The sequence below is a fragment of the Syngnathus scovelli genome, chromosome 4 (assembly GCF_024217435.2).
Source record: "Syngnathus scovelli strain Florida chromosome 4, RoL_Ssco_1.2, whole genome shotgun sequence".
NCBI lineage: Eukaryota > Metazoa > Chordata > Actinopteri > Syngnathiformes > Syngnathidae > Syngnathus > Syngnathus scovelli.
This window is the reverse complement of record NC_090850.1, coordinates 14,898,064-14,918,357: the sequence shown is the minus strand read 5'-3', so window position 1 is coordinate 14,918,357 and position 20,294 is coordinate 14,898,064. Positions and strand designations below refer to the sequence as shown.

The window sequence follows — 20,294 nt, the reverse complement described above, 5'->3', positions numbered from 1 at the left end:
AGACTAGAGTCTTGGGGATTAACATGATAATGTAAAGAAGAATGGGACATTATCCGTAAATATATATGCAGGACTGTGATACCAAAGCTGTTTCTGTTCTATTTGCACATTTCTCACAACATTGCAGAAAATAGCACAGTTCAGCTAACATAATGCAGTTTTACTTTTGTATGCACACTATAAAAAAAACTCAGCATGTTTTTTTTTTTTTTCATAGAGGGAAGATAAAACAGTAACCGAGAGATTTTGTCCTTCCTTCACTTGCGTCACCAACCATTGTACCAACTCAATGGACAATCAGCAATGACTGTTGTTGGTGGTAAGGGTTGAACTAAGTACCATATTTACCGGACTATAAGGCGCACCCAAAAACCTAAAATTTTCTCAAAAGCCGACAGTGCGCCTTATAGTCCGGTGCGCCTTATATATGGACCAAATTCCTAAATTTAAACTGGCCTGAAGCATTGTGTCATGAAATCAATCATAAGTGGCCCGCTGAAGACTATGAATCATGAATCAAAAAGACTATGGATCATTATTTTGTGATTATAAAGTAATTTGTTGCGTCTGAAATTGAAATAAAAAAGATAAAATGGAGAATGATTTGATTTGGATTAAAAATCTGACATGATGCATTAATAGTGCGCCTTATAGTCCGGTGCGCCTTATATATGGACAAAGTTTTAAAATGGGCCATTCATTGCAGGTGCGCCTTATAGTCCGGTGCGCCTTATGGTCCAGAAAATACGGTAGTCGACTAGTCATGATCTCAGGTGGCGTGCCGTGGGCTCACTCACACAAATTAAAATAAAACTATACAATTCATTTATACCCCTGCTTTTAATGTAAAAGCATCGTGTGCATCTTCTATGCCAGATGGCCTGCGCCTCATATCTATTTATTTTCCTAATATGAAGATTGATCCCCCATCGCTCTGTTCGCATGATCCATTTTTCGTTCACGAAACAAAGAGGTTTTGTCAGACAACAGCTGCACAAGGAGCGAGGGACTCGTTGGCGTGCCTAGCGTTGCTGTGACAGATAGTGGAGGGTGGCTCGGGATTGCTCAGTGGCGCGCTCTCTCCATTATGTCACAATTAATACAGACTGTCATAGGAAAAAAAAAAAGATCCCTTCTGCAACTGCAAGATTAAAAACAGTTTTACTGGGAACTTTTGTTTATCTCTCACGCAATACTTGTCATCCTTGTCGACGCTCTGGTCACATCCCGCCTGGATGGCTACAGTGACAATGTGTGCATTCGGTACAATGACCTTCAGTGACCATTTCGCAGATTTAAGCCACGTCTTAACCTCAGAACTGTCAGAAAACATCAGTGCTACCAATATAAATTCATACAACTGTGCCAGCATATATATTATATATATTGAATCTATATGATTAGAACGTATCGTAAATCTGAAATCTCTGCAATAACAAAGCCAGTTCAGAATACACTAGAAAAAAAATTCTGCTGTCAGCACTTTGTAAACATTTTTTTAATGCTTATCTTTTATTTTGAATGACGCTAAATCTCATAAACTGTTTGAGTTAATCTGAATGGTTTGTTTTGGTGGCTGGTGGGGGTGTCAGATTAGTGATGATTGATTCACTATTTTTTTGTGCAGTGTGATCCGGTTTTCAAGTGTAATCCATAATGTGTAAAGACCAGAAGATCCCAGTGGTATTGTGCTGACAAATTAATTAAAAGACTGAGTAATCTGAGGAGAATTTAAAAGTTTGTGTGTGTAGTGGAAGACCGGGAACATCTGATATGCTTAAGCGAGCAAACTGTCCCTGTCGATATGAACACCCGTGTGGCTGTGTTCAGAAATAAATAATTGTTTTTTTTCCCCACATTGCCAAAATTTGGCATTTGAAAAGCAGTGCGTAGACCTTTCATACTCATTAGTATGGTAACCATGCGTATATTCCTTTTTAGCATTTTTTGGGTTTTAGTCCTCATGGTCCAGAAAATTAAGAACTCCATTTGTAAACCCGGCAATCAAACAGTACAATGGCCAAAAGACAAAAGTTCCACTACGTCCTGGGGAAAGATAATAATGCCATCACTCTAGGGTAGGCCGCAGCGGCTCACTAACCATCTGTGACAGACAGGAGGCTCGACGCTCAGAACCGGGGACATTTTGTTTGTTCAGATCTTCCCTAAAAAACCCTGGTGAATTCAGCGACGTGTGAATTTTGACTGAGAGCAACTTTTACTTGCATGGAAAGAGGGTTGATGCATGCATGTATTGTCATTTCTTTTTTCAACATGGAGAGGCTCTTAGAAATCATAAATAAAACATAAAAAAATCATAACATGCATTCTGTATTGCTGCTTATGATGTAATCACATTATTTAAATCTATGAAAACACAGTAGCTGTTATAGACCGTAGTTTATCACTGACAAAACAAGGATAGCCGCAAAACAAAAATAGCTTCCAAGAGACTCATACGAGTATCAGAGGTCGAGGACGATCAATCCCACTTAACGTGCCCATTTTTTTTTTTCAAATTGCTTTTAAAAGCATATTTCAAGGATCTTCATAGAGTTTGTCATACGCAACTATCGAATCAAGTGCCACCGTATTTTCTTTTATGTAAAATATAAATGTGATTTTGTTCATGTTGATGGTTTCATCCCCGACCCCCCAAAAAACCTCGTTTTAAAAGGAGTGTGACAATCCAGCACATCGTGCCCAAATATAACAATTACACTGCAATTTTTAGACTAACATTTATTTTATTTGATGTAGTAACTGCTCTGTTTTAAATTTCATATTAATGAATATAAACTCACATAGATTTGATACTCTTTGAAATATAAGGTCAGTACAAAAATTGCGGAGGACCAGGGCGGGGGGTTTCAGCTGCTATGAGCACACACTCGTCGGTTACGCTTTTGGTCTTTCTCTATTGGTTCTTCTTCGTGTGCTTCTTAATAAACAAGTTAGATGTAAACAATGGGGCCACAAAATGGTGATCTTTTATTTTACTACTGTCAGAGTTATACTTACAGTTTGCACAAATATAACAAAATATTAAAAATAGAAAAAGAAATTCAACATCAAGCTGCTATTTCCGCATTCAGCAGGAAAACAACACTTCTGTGTCATCAGCCCAAAGCGGTTGAAGAAGAACTTCTAATGTCAGTCAATCATGTTGGCTCCCTTGGTTGGCTGATGGCTCCAACAATTACTTCGGCTCCCGGTGATCCGGAAGAGATGTTTTGCAGCTGAGTTTGTAGCTGAATGTAGATTTTTTTTTTTTTTTTTTAAACCGAAAAGGGTCTGTTGAATGTTTTGTTTTGAATGTATTGTTAGTAATTCAGATTCTGAATCTGATGACAATTATTCTTGCATATATGATAGCCCGCAGAAAAAAAACAAAAAGGTTTTGCTGAATTAAAAAAAATACAAATTTCATATGAATATAAAATAATACAATGCTTTCTAAGGTGCATTAACTGACATAGTCTCGCCTGTTCTATTCTTGCATGAGCAAATGCAGCGTGTGTCGCATGATTTCAGAGTTCATGGTCCGCAGGAAGTCAGTCAAATCTCCATTGAGCAGTTCCTCCATTGGCACAAATTGGAGCACCTGTCTATCACAAGCTAGCTGACATTTGCTTGCGTCCTGTCCTTTCAGCAGTTCACCAATAGAGTTTTGGACTTCTGTCAGGGATGGGAGGATTCGGGCCGCAGCTCGAGGGCAAAATCCAGCGCATACGAGTACTGCTCCGGCGCCGCCTGATGGGGGCGGGCATCTGAACTTGATTGAGCGAAAACAAGCGTGCAAGCAGAACACCAACGCAGCCGACACCCGGGTAAGCGCCGACGGCACGGGCAGCAAGAGGGCGTCCCCAGAGGTCAGACCCCGCAGGGACGTCACAACGCAGTTGACGAGCTGAAGCTGGTACGGCGGCGCTGCGTCATGTAGCGTGCCGCGGCCTCCTTCGGGATATGAACCCTCTGAAGGAAAGGTGAGAAGTAGCTCTTCCATTTGGTCCGCACAGGCGTCCCACTCCGAGCGGCTACCGAACACCATACACTGCCTTTTTGTTTCCGTCTCGTTATTGTCAGCGCAAAGTCCCGCAAGATCCGACAAGATGGACCCGGCGCTAACGGCGTGACATGAATCACAGGGAGCCACTTGGTTCAAGTCTCTCTCAGCTGAGGCCACCTGTGCTTCAGTCACGTAGTTTAACAAGACTCCTGCACAGAACGGAGAGTTTCTGACAGCGCGCAGTGCCGCGCCGACAATTACATACCAAGAATGCACGTGACAGCCAGACAGGGGTCCTCGCAGAACGCAGTCCGTCATGTCGCTTTCACAGCGGTGTCGCTGTATCCAGTCGCTGTGGCAATCTCTCTTGACGCGCTCCTTCCAGCTGAGGCTCTTCAATTCCCTGCGCTCGTTAAAGGAGCCCGCCGCTTGCTTTTTTGGTCCCAGAGGTCGACCCACCGAGGCACGACAGTAGGCGGGGTGGACGGTGTTACAGGAGATCCATTGATTCCGAGGCAGGTATGTCACCTGAACGCAGAGACCGTTACCAGATACATTATTCCTGATGTGTGTGCTTATGAATGTGGCTTTAAAGATTTTTTTTTTTTTTTTAAATATTTATCAATGAATCCACAAAATAACTGACATTGATTATTCAAAAAAATAGTGAGTACCCTAAAGTTAAAAAAAAATGTGCCAGCCTACCTGGAAACGTCGCATGTAGTCCTGAGCGGTACAATCCCTTATGTTGTCGAGCCTCTCCCTCTCCTCAGCGCTCATTTTGACAAATAATCTCATGTTTTCTGTGATGGTCTTCACCTGGAGAGCGTGAAAGTACGTGCACAGGTCTTCATGTTGTGCAAGGAACGACGGCGGGATCGAGGATTCCGGGAAGAGCGCCTCTCCGTCCGCCAGATGCGGACCGTAATTCCGGATAAGTTTGGAGAGCAGAGGCCTGACGGTCTCCTTGCGGTCGTAGTCGAGGCACACGACATAAACCTCGGAATTTCCAGACTTGCTTGTGGCGGGTTTGAAGACGCTGACGCAGCGGAAGCAGCACTTGAGCAGGTACAGTAAACAGACGGAGGAGTGTTCGTACAGAGTGAACATTTTGAGCACAAAGGAGCCGCCGGGACTGAGGAGGAGCAGAGCGGCGGTCACCTCGCAGTAATGCAACGACGCCACAAGAGCCTCCTGCTCATCTGGATTCTCCTGACAGTCGAAGCTCCCGTCCGCCGTCACCAGATCCACTCGCCGCATATTTGCCACAAACGTCTGCAGCTCCAGCAGGTGCTTTTGGAGCATGATGTCGCCGGTATTGTCGGAGCCAAAAAACCACCACGGCAGAGTGTTGGCGATCAAGCGATCGTCCGCGACAGTCGTGACACTTGCATTGGCCTCATGGTACGGGTTGAGTGTGTTGGCGGCCCAACTCCAGTCGCAGTAGCGTGTGTGTTCGCTGGTTTTGACGTAGTGATTCAAGGCACTTATAAAAGCCCCAGGAGCTTCACACAGGTGAACCGTGTTGAGCTCCCCGGAGTGGAGCGCCTCTTCGGGAAGAAGACTGAACGTTCCCAGGATCTCATAAAACTTGCACCATGCCTGAGTGCAGATTTCCGCATTGGCGGCAGAGCGCACCGTGGCGATGACCTTGCCGGCGCGGTTGGTGGAGTTGGTATGCTGATGCCACACTTCAATGTTCTTGTCACTGAGCTGGTTCTTCACAGCATTGAGGGACACCTTTAGGGCCTGAAGGCGGCAGTTTTCTACTTTTGCGTGCGGTCTGAGGGCGACATTTGCATCAGGGATGCACCATTCTTCATTGGACGGTTTGATGTACGTTTTAAATTTACTGAATAGGCATTTAATCTCCGTCAGTGCGTCAGCATCACAAGCTGCAAGGTTGCTGACTTGCTGCTGCTGCCGCCTGCAGACTTTCTTGCTGATTCCATTGACCGAGATCATCTTCCTCACCCGCTGTGGTGGAACAACATGATTGGTAAAATTATAAAAGAAACTGAGATACAATGGTTATTCATAAAGTCTACACACCCTATTTCAAATGCCAAAAATGAGATCAAGATAAATCATTTCACAGTTTCTGATAAACCAAGGCACAGTTGAGGATGAGCTAGACGAATTGTATAATTGTATCTTCGTTTACTGCCTTTTTTTTTTTTAATTGTAACAATAAATAATATATAAAATATATAGTCCAATTTTCAAAAATGTTGATGACTTATGATTGTGGAAAGACCCTACACAAGGTGACAAGATGATAACTTTTCCAACTTGTCGACTTAGTGACTCCAAAAAAATCCTGTAATGTTCGTTAAGGCCAAAAAAAGTTTATTTCTATTTCCGAGGCATTTGTACTACCTCTTCATATGCTGCCACTAACCGTTCGTCGTCAACATAAAGTAAATTAAAAACAAAGATAATATTGAGTCAAGCTATAAGAGAAATCACTGAAAAAAAGTGAGCGTTTTAAGGAGCTATACAAGCAATATTCTAAACGTCTCATATTAGTAAATGTTTTCAGAGCGATGCTTTCTTTTTTCATCACATGCATCAAGTAAAAATGTAAACAATGGTAAACAAAACAAAAGAAACTCACCGGACTCATCCGCAACACGGACCCGGAAGACAGATAATCACGTGATCACGCAGCACGGACCCAGAAGTCATGTGATCACACAACCAATATGGTCACGTGATCACGCAGCACACGCGCAGTCTATCTGCGTGTGGCATTTTAAACATTCGTTCTGTCATTCATCGTCATGAACATGCTCTAGATTTTTGTTTGAATTAAAAATAGTCTTGTTTCTGTCTCATTATTAGTGCTGTTTATTCCCGTTTCAATCAATCAATGTGAGTTTTTCCTGATAAATGTAACCAAGTCGCCGCTTCTACATTAGAATAATTGGTTAAATGATTAATTCATCTAATTGAATATCACTGAAGGATTAATGTCTTCGAAGATTCTGACGAGGCAAAGACAAACATGGTGAAGGTTGTTCATAATGTTGAATAGGCTTCTGTATGAAACACGTACATTTGGCAATTTTTGCAATATTTGATTGTACTTTATAGATTAAAAAGTCCAACCATGGGACATTTCTAAAGAAAAAAAACATTGTTAAGGTTGACATTGTTATGTCCAGTTTGCATTTATTTGAAATACAAAATACAGTATAATAATTGAACCAGCTCCACAAGCATTTTAGACACAATTACCAAATGAATCATAAAACATCTGCTTTACTTATAGCCTTTTAAATATCCCCCCAGACATTTGTCATCAGAGCTTCACTGACTTGCCGATTCATTAGCATAAATCCTGAACACACTGCGTTATGAAGTCACTTTGACAAATCACATTATTTACAATATGTCAGACAGGCAAATATAGTCCAAGATGATTTTTTTGAACATTTCTTAATTAGATTATGTACTTTTTACACTGAGCTGACTTGTGTGGGCATCTTTACAGATTACAACCTGATCTGTATGTATTATGATCAGAGCTTTCCGACATGTTAGCTGATTCATCCTGACTTCCCCAATATAGTGTAGCAGAGAATGAACCTTATGGATGTTTATTTTCTCTGCTTTGAGGCTATTTCCTATACATATTGTGCATTTACATACAACATGCTGCATGTGGTTAAATTAGGTTTTGGTAAGAGACGGAGGACCTGAGGGCTCAAAGCAAAAGCAGGACATCCACTGAGGGAGCCTCATTCATAAATAATGGACCTCTGGGATATACAGGTGCAATTAGGATTTCCAAAATGGTAGCTGTAAACATTTTGTCTTTCTATTTGCGGCTAAACCACTGGAATGTCTTGTAATATTAATGTGTGCATTATTGGGTACACGTGGTTGTCCCTTTCAGAAGACGGGCATTGTACAAATCAGGGGCGGACCTAGCATTAGCCAAACTCTTGTATCGTAGAATTTCTTTCCCTTTTGCTGAATGTATTGTTTGAAGTCAGAATTTGAAATGTGTGTGCAGATCACAATCATTGACTTGCATTTACAGCTAACACGTTGCCGACATATTTCTATTAAATCAGACAAAAACATTCACAAATTGCACACACAAACGCACACAACTGTTTTATTCTAAAGAGATTGCGGTTTTAAAGGTCATGCGTGTCTACGAAAAAAGATTAAATGCATTCTGCTAATATGAGGAGAGGCCGCATGTACTTTATGCTCGTTGTGGATTATCACAGCGTAGCAACCACTGGAGCCCCCTCAACATCACTGGCCACTTGCACAGGTCTCACTTAGCAATCCTTGTCCCATTATCCTGATTACACGTGTTCTCTGCATTGCAAAATAAAAATAACATTTTGTCTTAAAACTTAATTGCTGAATCATCATTTCCTTATCAAGGGAGTGACACTTAATTTGAAGAGTGTTGAGTTGAGTTCACTGCCTCTATACAGCACTGTATCATAAAGCAGAAAATATTCACGAGGAGCTACAAACTCTGAAACTGTCAGGTCCTCAAAGTAGGGGCGATGTAAATGAGTCGCCGAGTCTTTTCTTCATATATGCAGCTATTACCATGCAAGATTTACCTCAATCCAATAAAGGCCACTCTTACAGTGATGGACGCACACTATCTCCATCCATAATGATCTCTGTCTGCTGACCATAACCTTAATGTATAATAAAGAAGGTCAGTCACACAGTAATGTCACGTATCCAGTAACCCAGAAGGGTTCAAACTTGCTTTTCACCTTCTTTCCATAGTAAAGGAACTGTAGCCACATTCATTAAGATCCGGCCCCTTTCTTCTGACATTCTTATCAGGAACAATTAAACATTTAAGAGACACGGCGCCACAAATTAGCACCGTAAGAGGCGGACATTACGAGTAATTTCTCGATAACGCCAGTAGCTACAGGGGACGGCGCAGTAATGAATGTCGCAAAGGAAAATGAAAACATAATCTAATGTTGAGAATGAAGAATGGTTCTTAGCGGTTACTGTGAGAGGCTAATGGCCTTTGTGTCTGTCTGTCTGTCCGCCCAACCGCTTTGATTGAAGTATCTCAACGTTATGTTTGATTAGACTCGAGATAGTGAATCTGCATGACATGAATTATTCATATCTGGTATGATCGTGGCTTGATACAACACAGTAATGTAAATAAGATGCCATTAGTAGATTTGTTGTAATGACCATATGGCAAAACTCTGCCAAAGCCGAACTGATGTTAGTTTGTCCATCTGTTTGTTTGTTTGTTTGTTAGCAGGCTAGTTCCTGGTTAACGGACGAAGATGAACAGACGGATGGCGCCATTACTGTGTCAGGGTATTTTTTAATCTGTACTATCTTGATCCATCACCATAAACTGGACACCACTGACTTTTATACTGACTCTGCTTTCAGTCTCTCTTACGTATGGTTTACAGAAAAGCAGCTAAGGGACATGTAATTTTCAAGTCTTTTTTCCCCTCCCTCACATTTACTGGATTAAGTCATTTGGCCAGCAGGTTGAAATACTGGATAATCTCCCATGGGCGCAACTCAAGCAGCATCTCAGTCTCTGGAGGCTAAGAACTGCACTCGATGGGTGGGACAAAAACATTACGGAAATTGACTTGTTTCCTGATGCTTTATAGTTTAATTATATGAATTAACCACAGTATATGCACCCAGAGGGAGAGATCTTGTCTTTCTTTGCCATGTGCTCAGTTAATGCTCATACTCAAAGGCATGGCAGCACATTTACGATAATCCTTCTTTACTCCAGTTCTTTTCAAAACAGTCCTGCACATGGAGTAAGCATGTGCACTACCATAACTCAAGTCAGGGGCCACAGCCATTTGTCTTGAAAGGGGACAGTTGCAGATTAAAATTAGTGCAGAAAGGATTTATCATTTGTCCACTTGAAGAAAAATCATCAGCTACCAGTTGAGAAAGGCAAACATTCTAGTGGCAAAAACTTTGAGATCAAAATGATCATACATCCCATGAAAAGAGATGTGAATTGCAAATTGCACTACAACATATGAAAGATGTTCTGTGCGGTTCTCTGATATAATGCTTAAAAGAGGCAATACTGCCCCCTGTCAGCTCCAAGATGAAAACATTTGGTGATTTGGACATTACCGTACAGAAGACATTGTATTTTCACATTATCTTTTTATAATTTTCAAACTGTATGTATATACAATTACATACAACGAGAAACTTATTTGATATTGTTTAACTTGGACCCATATAAATTGCATCACAAATCACTAAATATACAATTAAGCCTTAACTGAATCACACACACACACGTTTATAATAATAATAATAATAGTAATAATAATTTTTAAAAAAGACAAGTTCGCTTGTGCAAAAGGGGGTCCCACCAATCGCCCAGTGGAGCACCAAGATGAGGCAGTCAAAATTTGGCAAGAAGCTCCATGACAGCAATAGTCGTACTCTGTCCAAAGATGAAGGCTCCGACAACAATGGTTATGATTCCCCAAACTGTTAAAACCAATCTGCAAAATGTGACAGATGTTTTAGGAAAGGTATACATAAGACTATGCAATGTACATACACAGAACAAAAAAAGAAACTCTATGCCTCACCTGACTCTTGGACTCACAGGTTCATTTTGCATGATGAACACCAAGCAAAGACCTGCATTGCAAGACAGGCACAATTTTGCAATTATTTCAGCAATGCAGCCTCAGTTTTTCAGAATTAGATACACATTGACCATTCCAGAAGTAGAGGACATTCTCTGTCTCCCAATGAAATGCACAAAACACAGAAAACTGTAGGGGGAAAACTGCCTTGCCTTACGTAAGTGTAATTTTGATGAGACATCATTTGTGTAATAAAATCCTTCATTTCTCAAACACTCATCTACATTTAGTGTGTATTGTATGTTAATCTCATTTGAGTGTGTATTTACAAAAACATGTACCAGGAAAAATAAAGATGAAGAAGGCACTGATTCCTCCGATGACGCTGATGACCTCGCCCATGTCAGGGACAAACATGGCGATGAGAAGAGTAATTGTGATCCAGATAACTGTGAGGAGCGTTCGACAGCGACTCTCAAATGAGCTTGTGACGATTCCCAGACGACGCCTTTGGATTCGTACCATCAGGTTCAGGATGACGGATCTGTGAGACACGCAGACTTTGGTACCAAACACCTACACTGGCGACAAAAACTTTGGTACAACATACCTTCCGAGAAGAAGAATAATTGGGTAAATTGTAATAATTGATATTCCAAAAAGCAGTCTGGAAATGATCATGACAACATCATTCCCTGGATATGACATCAAGATATCGGAAGCGACTTCTCGACCAAATGTCATGAAGCCATAAACTCCTGGTGGTAGAAAAAGTGGACACGTTTAACAGTTTTCAGATTCCAGTGCAATGAGCTTGATGATTTTTGGAGTTCAACCCACCGGTGAGTGTGTAGACGAGTAAACAGAAGAGCATGGAGATGACAGAGATGACCACCCAGTGTGTCAATTTCTGGTTCTCCATGCTGCTGTAGATTGCTATGCAGGCCTCGTGACACTGCACACACAAGCAGGACTCAAATGCACTTTCTACAAGATGGAGTATTTTTTATAGAGTTGATGAACGCAATGTGATACAAATAATTTGAAGACACAAATAATAAATCCTGCATATCAGTAGAAATTCTAAATTTAAGTGGTTCATACCTGGAAACCAAAGCAGATGGTCGGCACAACACTGAACATGGACGCCCACGAACCCACACTGTAAAGACACAGACATCAGTTGCAGCTCAAGACCAAAGTAGACTTTGACTAACACCTACAATTAATTGAGGAGAAGTTGACTTCACGGGAACTGACATAAGTATGAACAAAACACAAAAAGGCTTCAACCAAAGCAAACTCTGTGTAACCAAAGCTGTTAAGACATTTTGCAATATTCAGTGTCTTTCAAATATTTACACAGGAGGTATTCGTTTTCACAGAAATAAAATGTGCCATCGGAGCGACCTCCAGTGGAAATATTTAGCAATACTTAATTTTCATCAAAATATTGTCAATATGGAATTGTAGAAAACAAAGTGGTCTATTCATTTTCATTCATGACTATACAAGGAGACGTCTCAGTTCTTCTCTAACTAGGCGTAATATTAGTCAGAGGATAAAGAATATATGCATTTCAGTACACTACCTTGTCATTAGTATACCTGTCTATAAGTGTTTAATTTTTGTCGTAGCTGTATGATTTAGGAAATAGAAAAAAAAACTGACCCTTGAGAGTGCAGTGGTGTTAGAATGGCCGTGTGGTTTTCCATCAGGTAGTATTTAACAATCACCGCCACGCACAGATAGGTCGCAGCCAATGTCCCCAGCACACTGTGGTGAAAAGAAATATGTTCATTGATAACACTAGTATATGGATGTACACAACGACAAACCTTGTGTATTTCTGAATGCCAATTTCTTTCGGGATGGACAGCGGCAGGATGATAACGAGACACATGACGAAGAGGGCGAAGCGCTGGTCTGTGTACCAGTGATATGGAATTTCCCCTTCACCTGACCCTGTCACCGTCTCGTATAAAGAAATACACACTGGGGAACAAAAAAAAAAGAATAACCACTTTAAATATAACACGTAAAAGTATCAGAGTTACACTGAAGAATTAATATTTGCGAAATTAATATTTACGGGAATTGAAAGCATGTTATCAAGGGATTAGAATAATGTCAGATGGACAAGATGACAAAAAGAAAAACCAGATTGCAGCCATACTTACCAAGCATGGATAAAGAATATATGCCTGTAAGCATTTTTTTTTATCTTGTCTGGCTTCTACATTTTTGTTCAAATATCCATTGCTCAAACGATTATCACATTGTAACTCCATAAATTAACAACTCCAGCATCTGTGGTACTAATGTCCCAAAAAGTTCCATCTACATTGCTTTGTGTATCATGAAGTGAAGACTCACGTTTCTCCAGCTGGTCCTGCACCACCACCAGAAAGGCGACACATATCATGAAGAGGTTGAAGCAGAAACAGACTTCACACAGCTGACCGATTGCTCGTCCACACACTTCTCGCACCACATCCTGGTACGTTTTTTGTCTGCTGACGGATGAGGCGTAGCCAAGAATGACCAGTCCGCTGATGAGGAACACCAGAGATACCTGCATGAGTAGCAAAAACTATGTCAGCAAATCAAAACTAATAATTATTCATCAATCTGAAGTGTTTAAAATAGCTTTTGAGACAATTTACTAACGCTCTTGGACACTTTCTTCTTAACTGTGTGGGAGCCTTGCGGCATTATGTTGCCTCAAGATTGAAAGGGTGTATGTTTTTTATTTAAGACAAAAGCAAGTGGAAATTGTTGAGTTAGATACATTTGATAGGCCTAATTAAAAATAAATTGCCATAAAACCTTGTAGCAGAAGGAAGCCCGTCAGCAATGAAGGTAAGTTTGTGAGCAGGTCAATTTATCAAATTGAGCCCTTTTTTCCTGTTAGTATTTTTTTTTCCCAAAAATTCTAAATTAGGAAACCCTTACTTTACCCCTAACCTGTTGCCCCCTCGGTCTACTTGGAAACCTCATGCAGCTGAGGGCCTCGAGTGCTTGCCTAATTAGAAGTCACGTGTGAAAAGCATGCGCCTCTTTCACACCAGGGAGACAAAAACTTTAGTGTGTACAGTGTTTGCCCGCATATTTGCGATTTGCTTACAAATATATATATATATAGAGAGAGATTTTTTTTTTTTAAGGAATCTGTCCTTCTTTATCCGCTGTTTTGAGACATAGGATGAAGCTGTCTCAGATATATATATGAAATTTAAAAAAAAAAAGAGGGATTCATCAGAATTCTCAGACTTGGGGTCAGAACAAAATTCTTATGTTTGAGTTATGACTGAGCTTTGGGCTTTTCACAGCCCAAGAAAGTGAAAATAATTGAAGCAATTAAAGGAGAAACCTCCATTTACATTTTTGAGCGCACAAATAATGTCTAGGTAGACTAATTATTAACTACTATGCAGATTGACATTACACAATCTAAATTGTTGACATATTTTTTGTTCACCTACCAGCTCCACACTAACAGCAGTAGTCACTCCCCCGGCCTTCTGGAAGGCCCAGGGGAAGTTTAGTAGTCCAGCTCCGAGCGCAGACTTGAGCATGATGAACACGGCGCCGAAGGATCCCAGCCGCGGAGGATCTGAATGGGACGCGGACCGAGCCAGCAGACTGATGCTCTCCCGGGCGAGTTCCTCCATGGTGCTCGACCTTCACACACACTTCCTCTGGGGTCAACTAATTTCTCCACTCTAGCCCGAGTGCTGTCTGGGTCATTCTGCTTTGCTTTACAACTGATCCTAGGGAGGAGGGCATGCACCTATATGGTGCTGCAGTTACTTTAGCTTCGTGTTCTAATTGGACGGTTTTACTATTATACATTTCACTATGGGGTGGCAAATGTGACACTTAGGTGTCTTGCCTGGCTTCTTCCTCTAATTCAGGTTAGCCTGAAACTTGAATTTTGACTGACCTCTTGGAGACACACATAATTGCTTCAATGTAAACATTCAATTGTATTTCTACATCATTTAGCAAGTAAAAAGTGCTGTCACTGTCAGACATGTAATTCCTGTCCATATGTATTGTTGCCATGTCATATGAGTGAAGAACAATTACGCAACAATTATTTGACAACAAATGGTGGAGCAACACAGGTAGGCAATAAAACTATATTTGCAAGTCCATATTTTCTATGTTTGTTTTTTTTTTATAGAAAATGACTCATATTACCTCATACGCTGGAGGAGTAGTCAAGTCCGGTCCTAGGGAGCCTCTGTCCTGCCTGTTTTCCAGTTCTTCCTGCTTCAGCACAGCTGAATCAAATGATCAGGTCATTTGCAAGCTCGGTGGAAGCATGATCATGACCTGATCATTTGAAACAGGTGTGTGAAGGAGGGAACCTTCTAGAACATCCATGACATTATTCATGTCCAGAGATGGGGACTCGAGTCATTGTGACTTGGACTTGACCCATTTAAGGACTTGACTTGACTTGACATAATCTGTGACTTGACTTGCCCAAGAAAAAAATGACTTGGGACTTACTTGAGACTTTAAGGTTAAGACTTGAGACTTACTTGAGACTTGCACATGTGTGACTTGGTCCCATCTCTGTTAGTGTCTCTCTAGGACTGAACACGCCCACCTCTGGGCCAGGTGTGAAACTCTTCAATAATGTGTCTGTATAATACTGCCCCCAAGTGGCTAAGACAAGGACACCAGAAGGAGCAGCGCAATGTAAATTTAATTGACACTCCCGCCCAAAAAAGGTTGGGGACCACTGTTTTAAAGGTTTGGAGGTGCACGGTGGATGCAACACAGCGAATAAATAAAGACAGGCGACATTGATATACTCATGCCACGATTGCTATGAAAGCGTGTAAGGGTATTAAGATCAAGTACACGCACGCATGTGTGCAAATACTACTCCCAGCACTCACTAGCTGAAAAAGTCACATTTGACCTCCCCAAAAAAAATCTCATTTAAAAATTTTTTTGTTGTACATTTGATATCTGTGAAACATAAAAATAACAAATATCTTGTTGAATAATAACTTGGTAGGGGGGGTGATTGAATCAAATCCATGTTTAAGGGGGAAATGATATTAAATATAAATGAATGTGTTCATGAATGTCAACATAATATACATGTACAGTGTTTGAATTGACTTCATATCTTCAGTATGACCATATTAGCCAGAAAGGACTTTGTTCTGTCAAAAGCTGGCAGCTGTTTGCAGTCCACTGGTCTCACCGAAACTATTTCAATTAGGTCAGATTCTCTTTGAGAACGATGCATTTAATCTGATCGTGCTAAAACACATTGGAAAGCTGTAACGAAAGAAACGTCTCTGAAATCCTGATTTTAGGATTGAGTCCTAATCACAAACACTCCTGACCTATGATCTGGTCTCATGTGTTTGGATCATCTTTCTGGCTGTTGGCTGTCATTGTGATTTAAGAAGAATAAAGATGGTATTATTATTTTCCTGATCACCTACCATATACGTAGTATGTTCCTAAGCAGCCACACAAATACAATTTTGTCAGCGCTCAGGTGATAATATAGAGTAAATAGTGTCCAGTCTGTTTCTAAATCAAGTCGTCTCTTGGCAAAAACTATGCAAATGCACCCACTTGAATCCATTGTAAAATACTGAAGCTACATCCTGAGCAGCACTAACAAAGTGCTACACGTTGGAAAGAACATTATGGTGAGAGAAGGGCCCCATTGGTGTGTTCTCCCCTTCAGTGTTTCCTGGTTGGTCTGATCCGAGGTGGGAGGGGTCAGGGGTGTAGGCACAGTGCTGGGTGCGAGGGTGGTGAGACTGGCGCACATATCGTAGAGGTTCCCAGAGAACTGGGCTTTCCTGGATTCTTGTCTTAGGGACTCCCACACTGCCGCTGCTTCTCTGGGACAGCCAGACATGGCCGTGTTGGCGCAAGCATGGAAGTCATTCCAGGACCTTGAAGGAATGGAAAAAATGAGGAAGATTAGGTATGGAAAGAAGCATTTCTATTGTGACAGGCTGAGTCTCACCTGCAGATGACGTCAATGTCCTGCGTGTCCTGGCCTTTTTGTGTTTCCACCAAACTATCCCCGAGTGTCAGCAAACACTGTGCAAAACTCTTGTAGATGGAACCACATGAAACAGCAATTGCAGCTCCATGACATACTTGGACCAAGCCTGGAGAAAAAGAGGAACAAAAGTACATTACATTATGTAGTACTGGACAACGCATGCACATTGTGCACTTGGGGTCAAAACAATATCACTTCTCATGGTTAGGTGGGGGATTTCATGTAGTTTAGTAAAATGTATTGTCCATATGCTTGTAAGGATCAAATAGAGGCAAAAATATGTCGTGTTGTATTCATCTGGAAGGATTACATATTGTCAAAGCCTAAGTCATTGTGGCCTTACATAAGCACTGCCAGACGGCACAGATGAGACACAAAATACAACCCTTCAAGGAAGCTTTATGTAGAAACGATATTGCTAGCTGACTAGTCCAGTAGGTTTTGGGTCAATTTGGTAGCCCTGTATAATAGGACAAGCTGATGTGCAAGGGGAAAACAATGGCAGATTTGGAATAAGTGCAAAAAAATAATTGAGAAAAGTTTACTAGTTTCTGATTTTTTTTTAAAAAGTAAAAAACAAAATTTTGCCCAGTATTCTTATCTATCTACTGTTCAAGTATATTAAATTAAAAGAAACAACAAATCATCAGCAACATCAAACTGAATTACACTAAATTCTAATATTTCGATCGAACCATCGGTATTACTTAGAGTACTTATGCACTCACATTAATTAAATCACATTTGATTTTTCGATTCAAATAGTTTTTCGTTACACTGCTGATTATTATATTATCTGTCTACATGTGTTGTTTCACCATTTGCATTCAAATATTCATTGCGTGAAGAGTTATAACACATTGATGCTATTCTTTTGCCCATACGATTTAGGAGCAGATATAAAAAGCTTGAAGTTTCTTTTTTTGGAACAATTGTTCACTAATTCTATTTCCCAGACTCTTGCTTGCTGTGACATGAGATGGAACCATTACAAGACCTAGCGCCACTCATTGTGTGTGCTAGGAATCCCATTTTTAATAGAAATGCTCAAAATTATTCCACTCACTTTCTGACTTTGGTTGCCGTGTACAATATTTAGGTACTAGGATGAAAAAATGCTGCTGGTGAAATATCATGTGCAGATACTCTGACGGTGCCAATCAAGAGTGCAAATTATCTTTGAAAAGGCAATATTTTAACACAGCCTTAGTAATGGTTCCCTTCCACAGCATGCAGAGTAATCCCTGCTGACTGTCTAACGTCACTCACATATCCACATATGCACTTTCTGATGCACCTGACATACCAGAATCTGTGATATTTATACTACACGATAAATAATCAACATTCCTAATATATGATTCATCATAAACTCATAGGAAACAAATTGCATTTCAACCACAATGTGAAATTCCACACACTTATCAAGAAAAAAAAATGTGATGTGTAATCTGTTTTTCATCAATGTTTCACTCAATTGCAACAAAGCTCTGGAACCTTGACATTGAACACACAATCACTCAGACAGACCAAAACCGAACCAAGCTTACTGATGGAGAAGGTGATGGGCAGCAGGAGAGCCGTGATGCCTGGCCGGGACTTCATCTTTAGGCTCATCAAAGTCCCGCGGAGCTGATCGAGTCCCTCCGCCGACACAGAGGCTCTTATGTGACGCTCCTGATAAATGGAAATCCACAAAATGTGAAGCGTCCTTCCACCATCCGTTGGGAATTCATGAGATTGCAAAAGTACACAACGCACAGAGGCACAAGCTGCTGGATTAGCGTGCGCTCATGCGCGCATGTGCGTCATGGTAGAGTTTGGACCAACACATCCCAACGCGGCACATTGGATTAAAGCATTCTAATTTCCGGTCTTTAGTATTTAGAACCTTTATAAAAATACCTATGGTGAGACACTGTAACAATGTGTCCAACAAACACATGGGAGATGTACAATGGAAACATGATTATGAGTATTTTATTTATTTATTAATTTTTTTATGTGAACAGATGGTGTTCCAATGCAGATGGGAGAATGTAGCCCACCTGAGACTTCCAATCCATGTGGGAGTCATGCAAAGCCACAATGAGTTCATTATAAATTATTTGAAGAGGACACAAAAGACACTTTACTTTAAAGTCACTGTAAAGTGAAAAGAAATAGTTTTTTTTTCTGAAATGATGAAAGTTACAGTAAGGCAAACTTGATGGAATTGAATCTCTCAAAATTGTGATGTGCTAGAAAAGAAATGTAAAGACAACTCTTTAAATCAACATCAATATTACGACACTTAAACTAGACATCTCCGTTTAAACTTTGCTCTTAACTAGTCAAATTGACCTGAAATAAGATTTCAAAATCATGACCTGGTTTGACATCATCCACCTTTGTACCCCTTGTCCTCCAAATAATGTGCTACACGTTCCTGCAGATGGCTCACACTGTGCATTAGTGTAAATCCTGGTTCACATCTGTACTGACAGAGGAAGAATAGGAGCCCATTGTTAATCTGTGCTTTAATACAACCATTAACTGAAGACTAATCTGTCTGTGTCTGAAGCCACTGGCCTAAATCAATACATCCTCATGGAAGCTACTTGGGCACAAGCTTTTTGTTTGTTTGTTTGTTTGTTTGTTTGTTTGTTTGTTTGTTTGTTTGTTTGTTTGTTTGTTTGTTTGTTTGTTTGTTTCAAATTGTCACCTTGTAGATATGCTTAAACCACTAACATTATGAGAGATTTGAGATAATCTTACTTTTTCCCCAGATTTTTACTTCTTCTTCCAGATAACATCATAATGTATAAGAAATGTAAAGATTTAGGCTGTAATAATGGCAGCCCATGAAAAAGAAGATAGTTGTGTAAATTTGATTGACAAGGCTGGATTAAAGCATTATATAACACACAGAAGCAGAAAAAAAAAATCCAGACGAGATTAGAGTCCTCACTCTGCGGAATACTCACCGTCTCTTTATCCATCCTCGCCGTTGACATCATTATCATTATTGTTACTGTCAAGTGTTCATGTCACTACTCTGGTGGTCGTCAGGTTGATTATAATTTATTCTAAACGAGTTATCTATCAATCGAGCAAAGGGCAATCCAAACCGGAATAATGCAGCTCGTCACCTAAACGCCATCTAGAGGGAGGAAAGTATGGTGCAACTTGTAGTCTCAGCTACAGTAGTAATATCAGGGTCACCAACCTTTTTGAGATGGAGAACTATTTCTCCAGTATTAATTAATAGTAAGCGCTACCACTTTGGTGCACCATTTCTGAAATGTGCACAAATGACTTTAAATGATATATTAACAATGGGTGAAATTCAAGGATTTTGCAGTGTTTACATTTTTAAATGATACTGTCGATGCTGTCACAGGAAATCACAATATTCCATCACTGGTGAGCTATTTTCAGAACAGGCCTACCAAACTGCTGCTCGAAAGTTTCCACTGCCACCACACAGCGCTCGTATCTATTTTGGTTCTCAAGTCAAGCCATTGAAGCCACAAAAGAACAAATTCCTTATGCTGAATGCTGAAGAAAGTGTTACTGATAAACCAACACAGTTAATGTTTTGTCTTATTTGCTTGTGGAATAAGACAAACAACAGATA

At 40.5% G+C, this 20,294-nt stretch overlaps 2 protein-coding genes across 5 annotated transcripts; both read right to left on the bottom strand.

Annotated features, from left to right (window-relative positions):
• Positions 1-3,231: 3,231 nt before the first annotated feature.
• Positions 3,232-6,725, bottom strand: cmtr2 (cap methyltransferase 2). The gene is made up of 3 exons (XM_049718335.2): positions 6,627-6,725; positions 4,715-5,986; positions 3,232-4,537 (listed from the first exon to the last, which is right to left on the bottom strand). The coding sequence occupies exons 1-3, from the start codon at positions 6,633-6,635 to the stop codon at positions 3,491-3,493; spliced, it is 2,328 nt and encodes a 775-aa protein (XP_049574292.1). The 5' UTR covers positions 6,636-6,725; the 3' UTR covers positions 3,232-3,490.
• Positions 6,726-10,157: 3,432 nt separating this feature from the next.
• On the bottom strand, positions 10,158-16,236 carry slc38a8b (solute carrier family 38 member 8b). 4 transcript variants are annotated; one of them, XM_068650534.1, is made up of 11 exons: positions 14,824-16,236; positions 14,103-14,420; positions 12,994-13,192; positions 12,456-12,612; positions 12,289-12,393; positions 11,722-11,779; positions 11,458-11,572; positions 11,228-11,375; positions 10,959-11,161; positions 10,618-10,669; positions 10,158-10,527 (listed from the first exon to the last, which is right to left on the bottom strand). In XM_068650534.1, exons 2-11 carry the CDS (start codon positions 14,289-14,291, stop codon positions 10,425-10,427), a joined length of 1,329 nt encoding a protein of 442 aa, XP_068506635.1. In that variant the 5' UTR covers positions 14,292-14,420; positions 14,824-16,236; the 3' UTR covers positions 10,158-10,424. The 4 variants fall into 4 exon arrangements, with proteins under 4 accessions (XP_068506635.1, XP_068506633.1, XP_068506634.1 ...); XM_068650532.1 differs by having other exon boundaries at positions 14,103-14,410; XM_068650533.1 differs by having other exon boundaries at positions 14,103-14,312.
• Between the last annotated feature and the right edge of the window lie 4,058 nt (positions 16,237-20,294).

Bases quoted from the DNA above. Each gene is read 5' to 3' on its own strand.
- cmtr2 (XM_049718335.2), bottom strand. The intron at 4,538-4,714 runs GTAGGCTGGCAC...CTCTGCGTTCAG, and splicing joins ACTACATGCGACGTTTCCAG to GTGACATACCTGCCTCGGAA.
- slc38a8b (XM_049718611.2), bottom strand. The intron at 11,780-12,288 runs GTCAGTTTTTTT...GTGTCTTTACAG, and splicing joins ACACCACTGCACTCTCAAGG to TGTGGGTTCGTGGGCGTCCA. The intron at 10,670-10,958 runs GTACATGTTTTT...CTTGCAATGCAG, and splicing joins CTTCATCTTTATTTTTCCTG to GTCTTTGCTTGGTGTTCATC.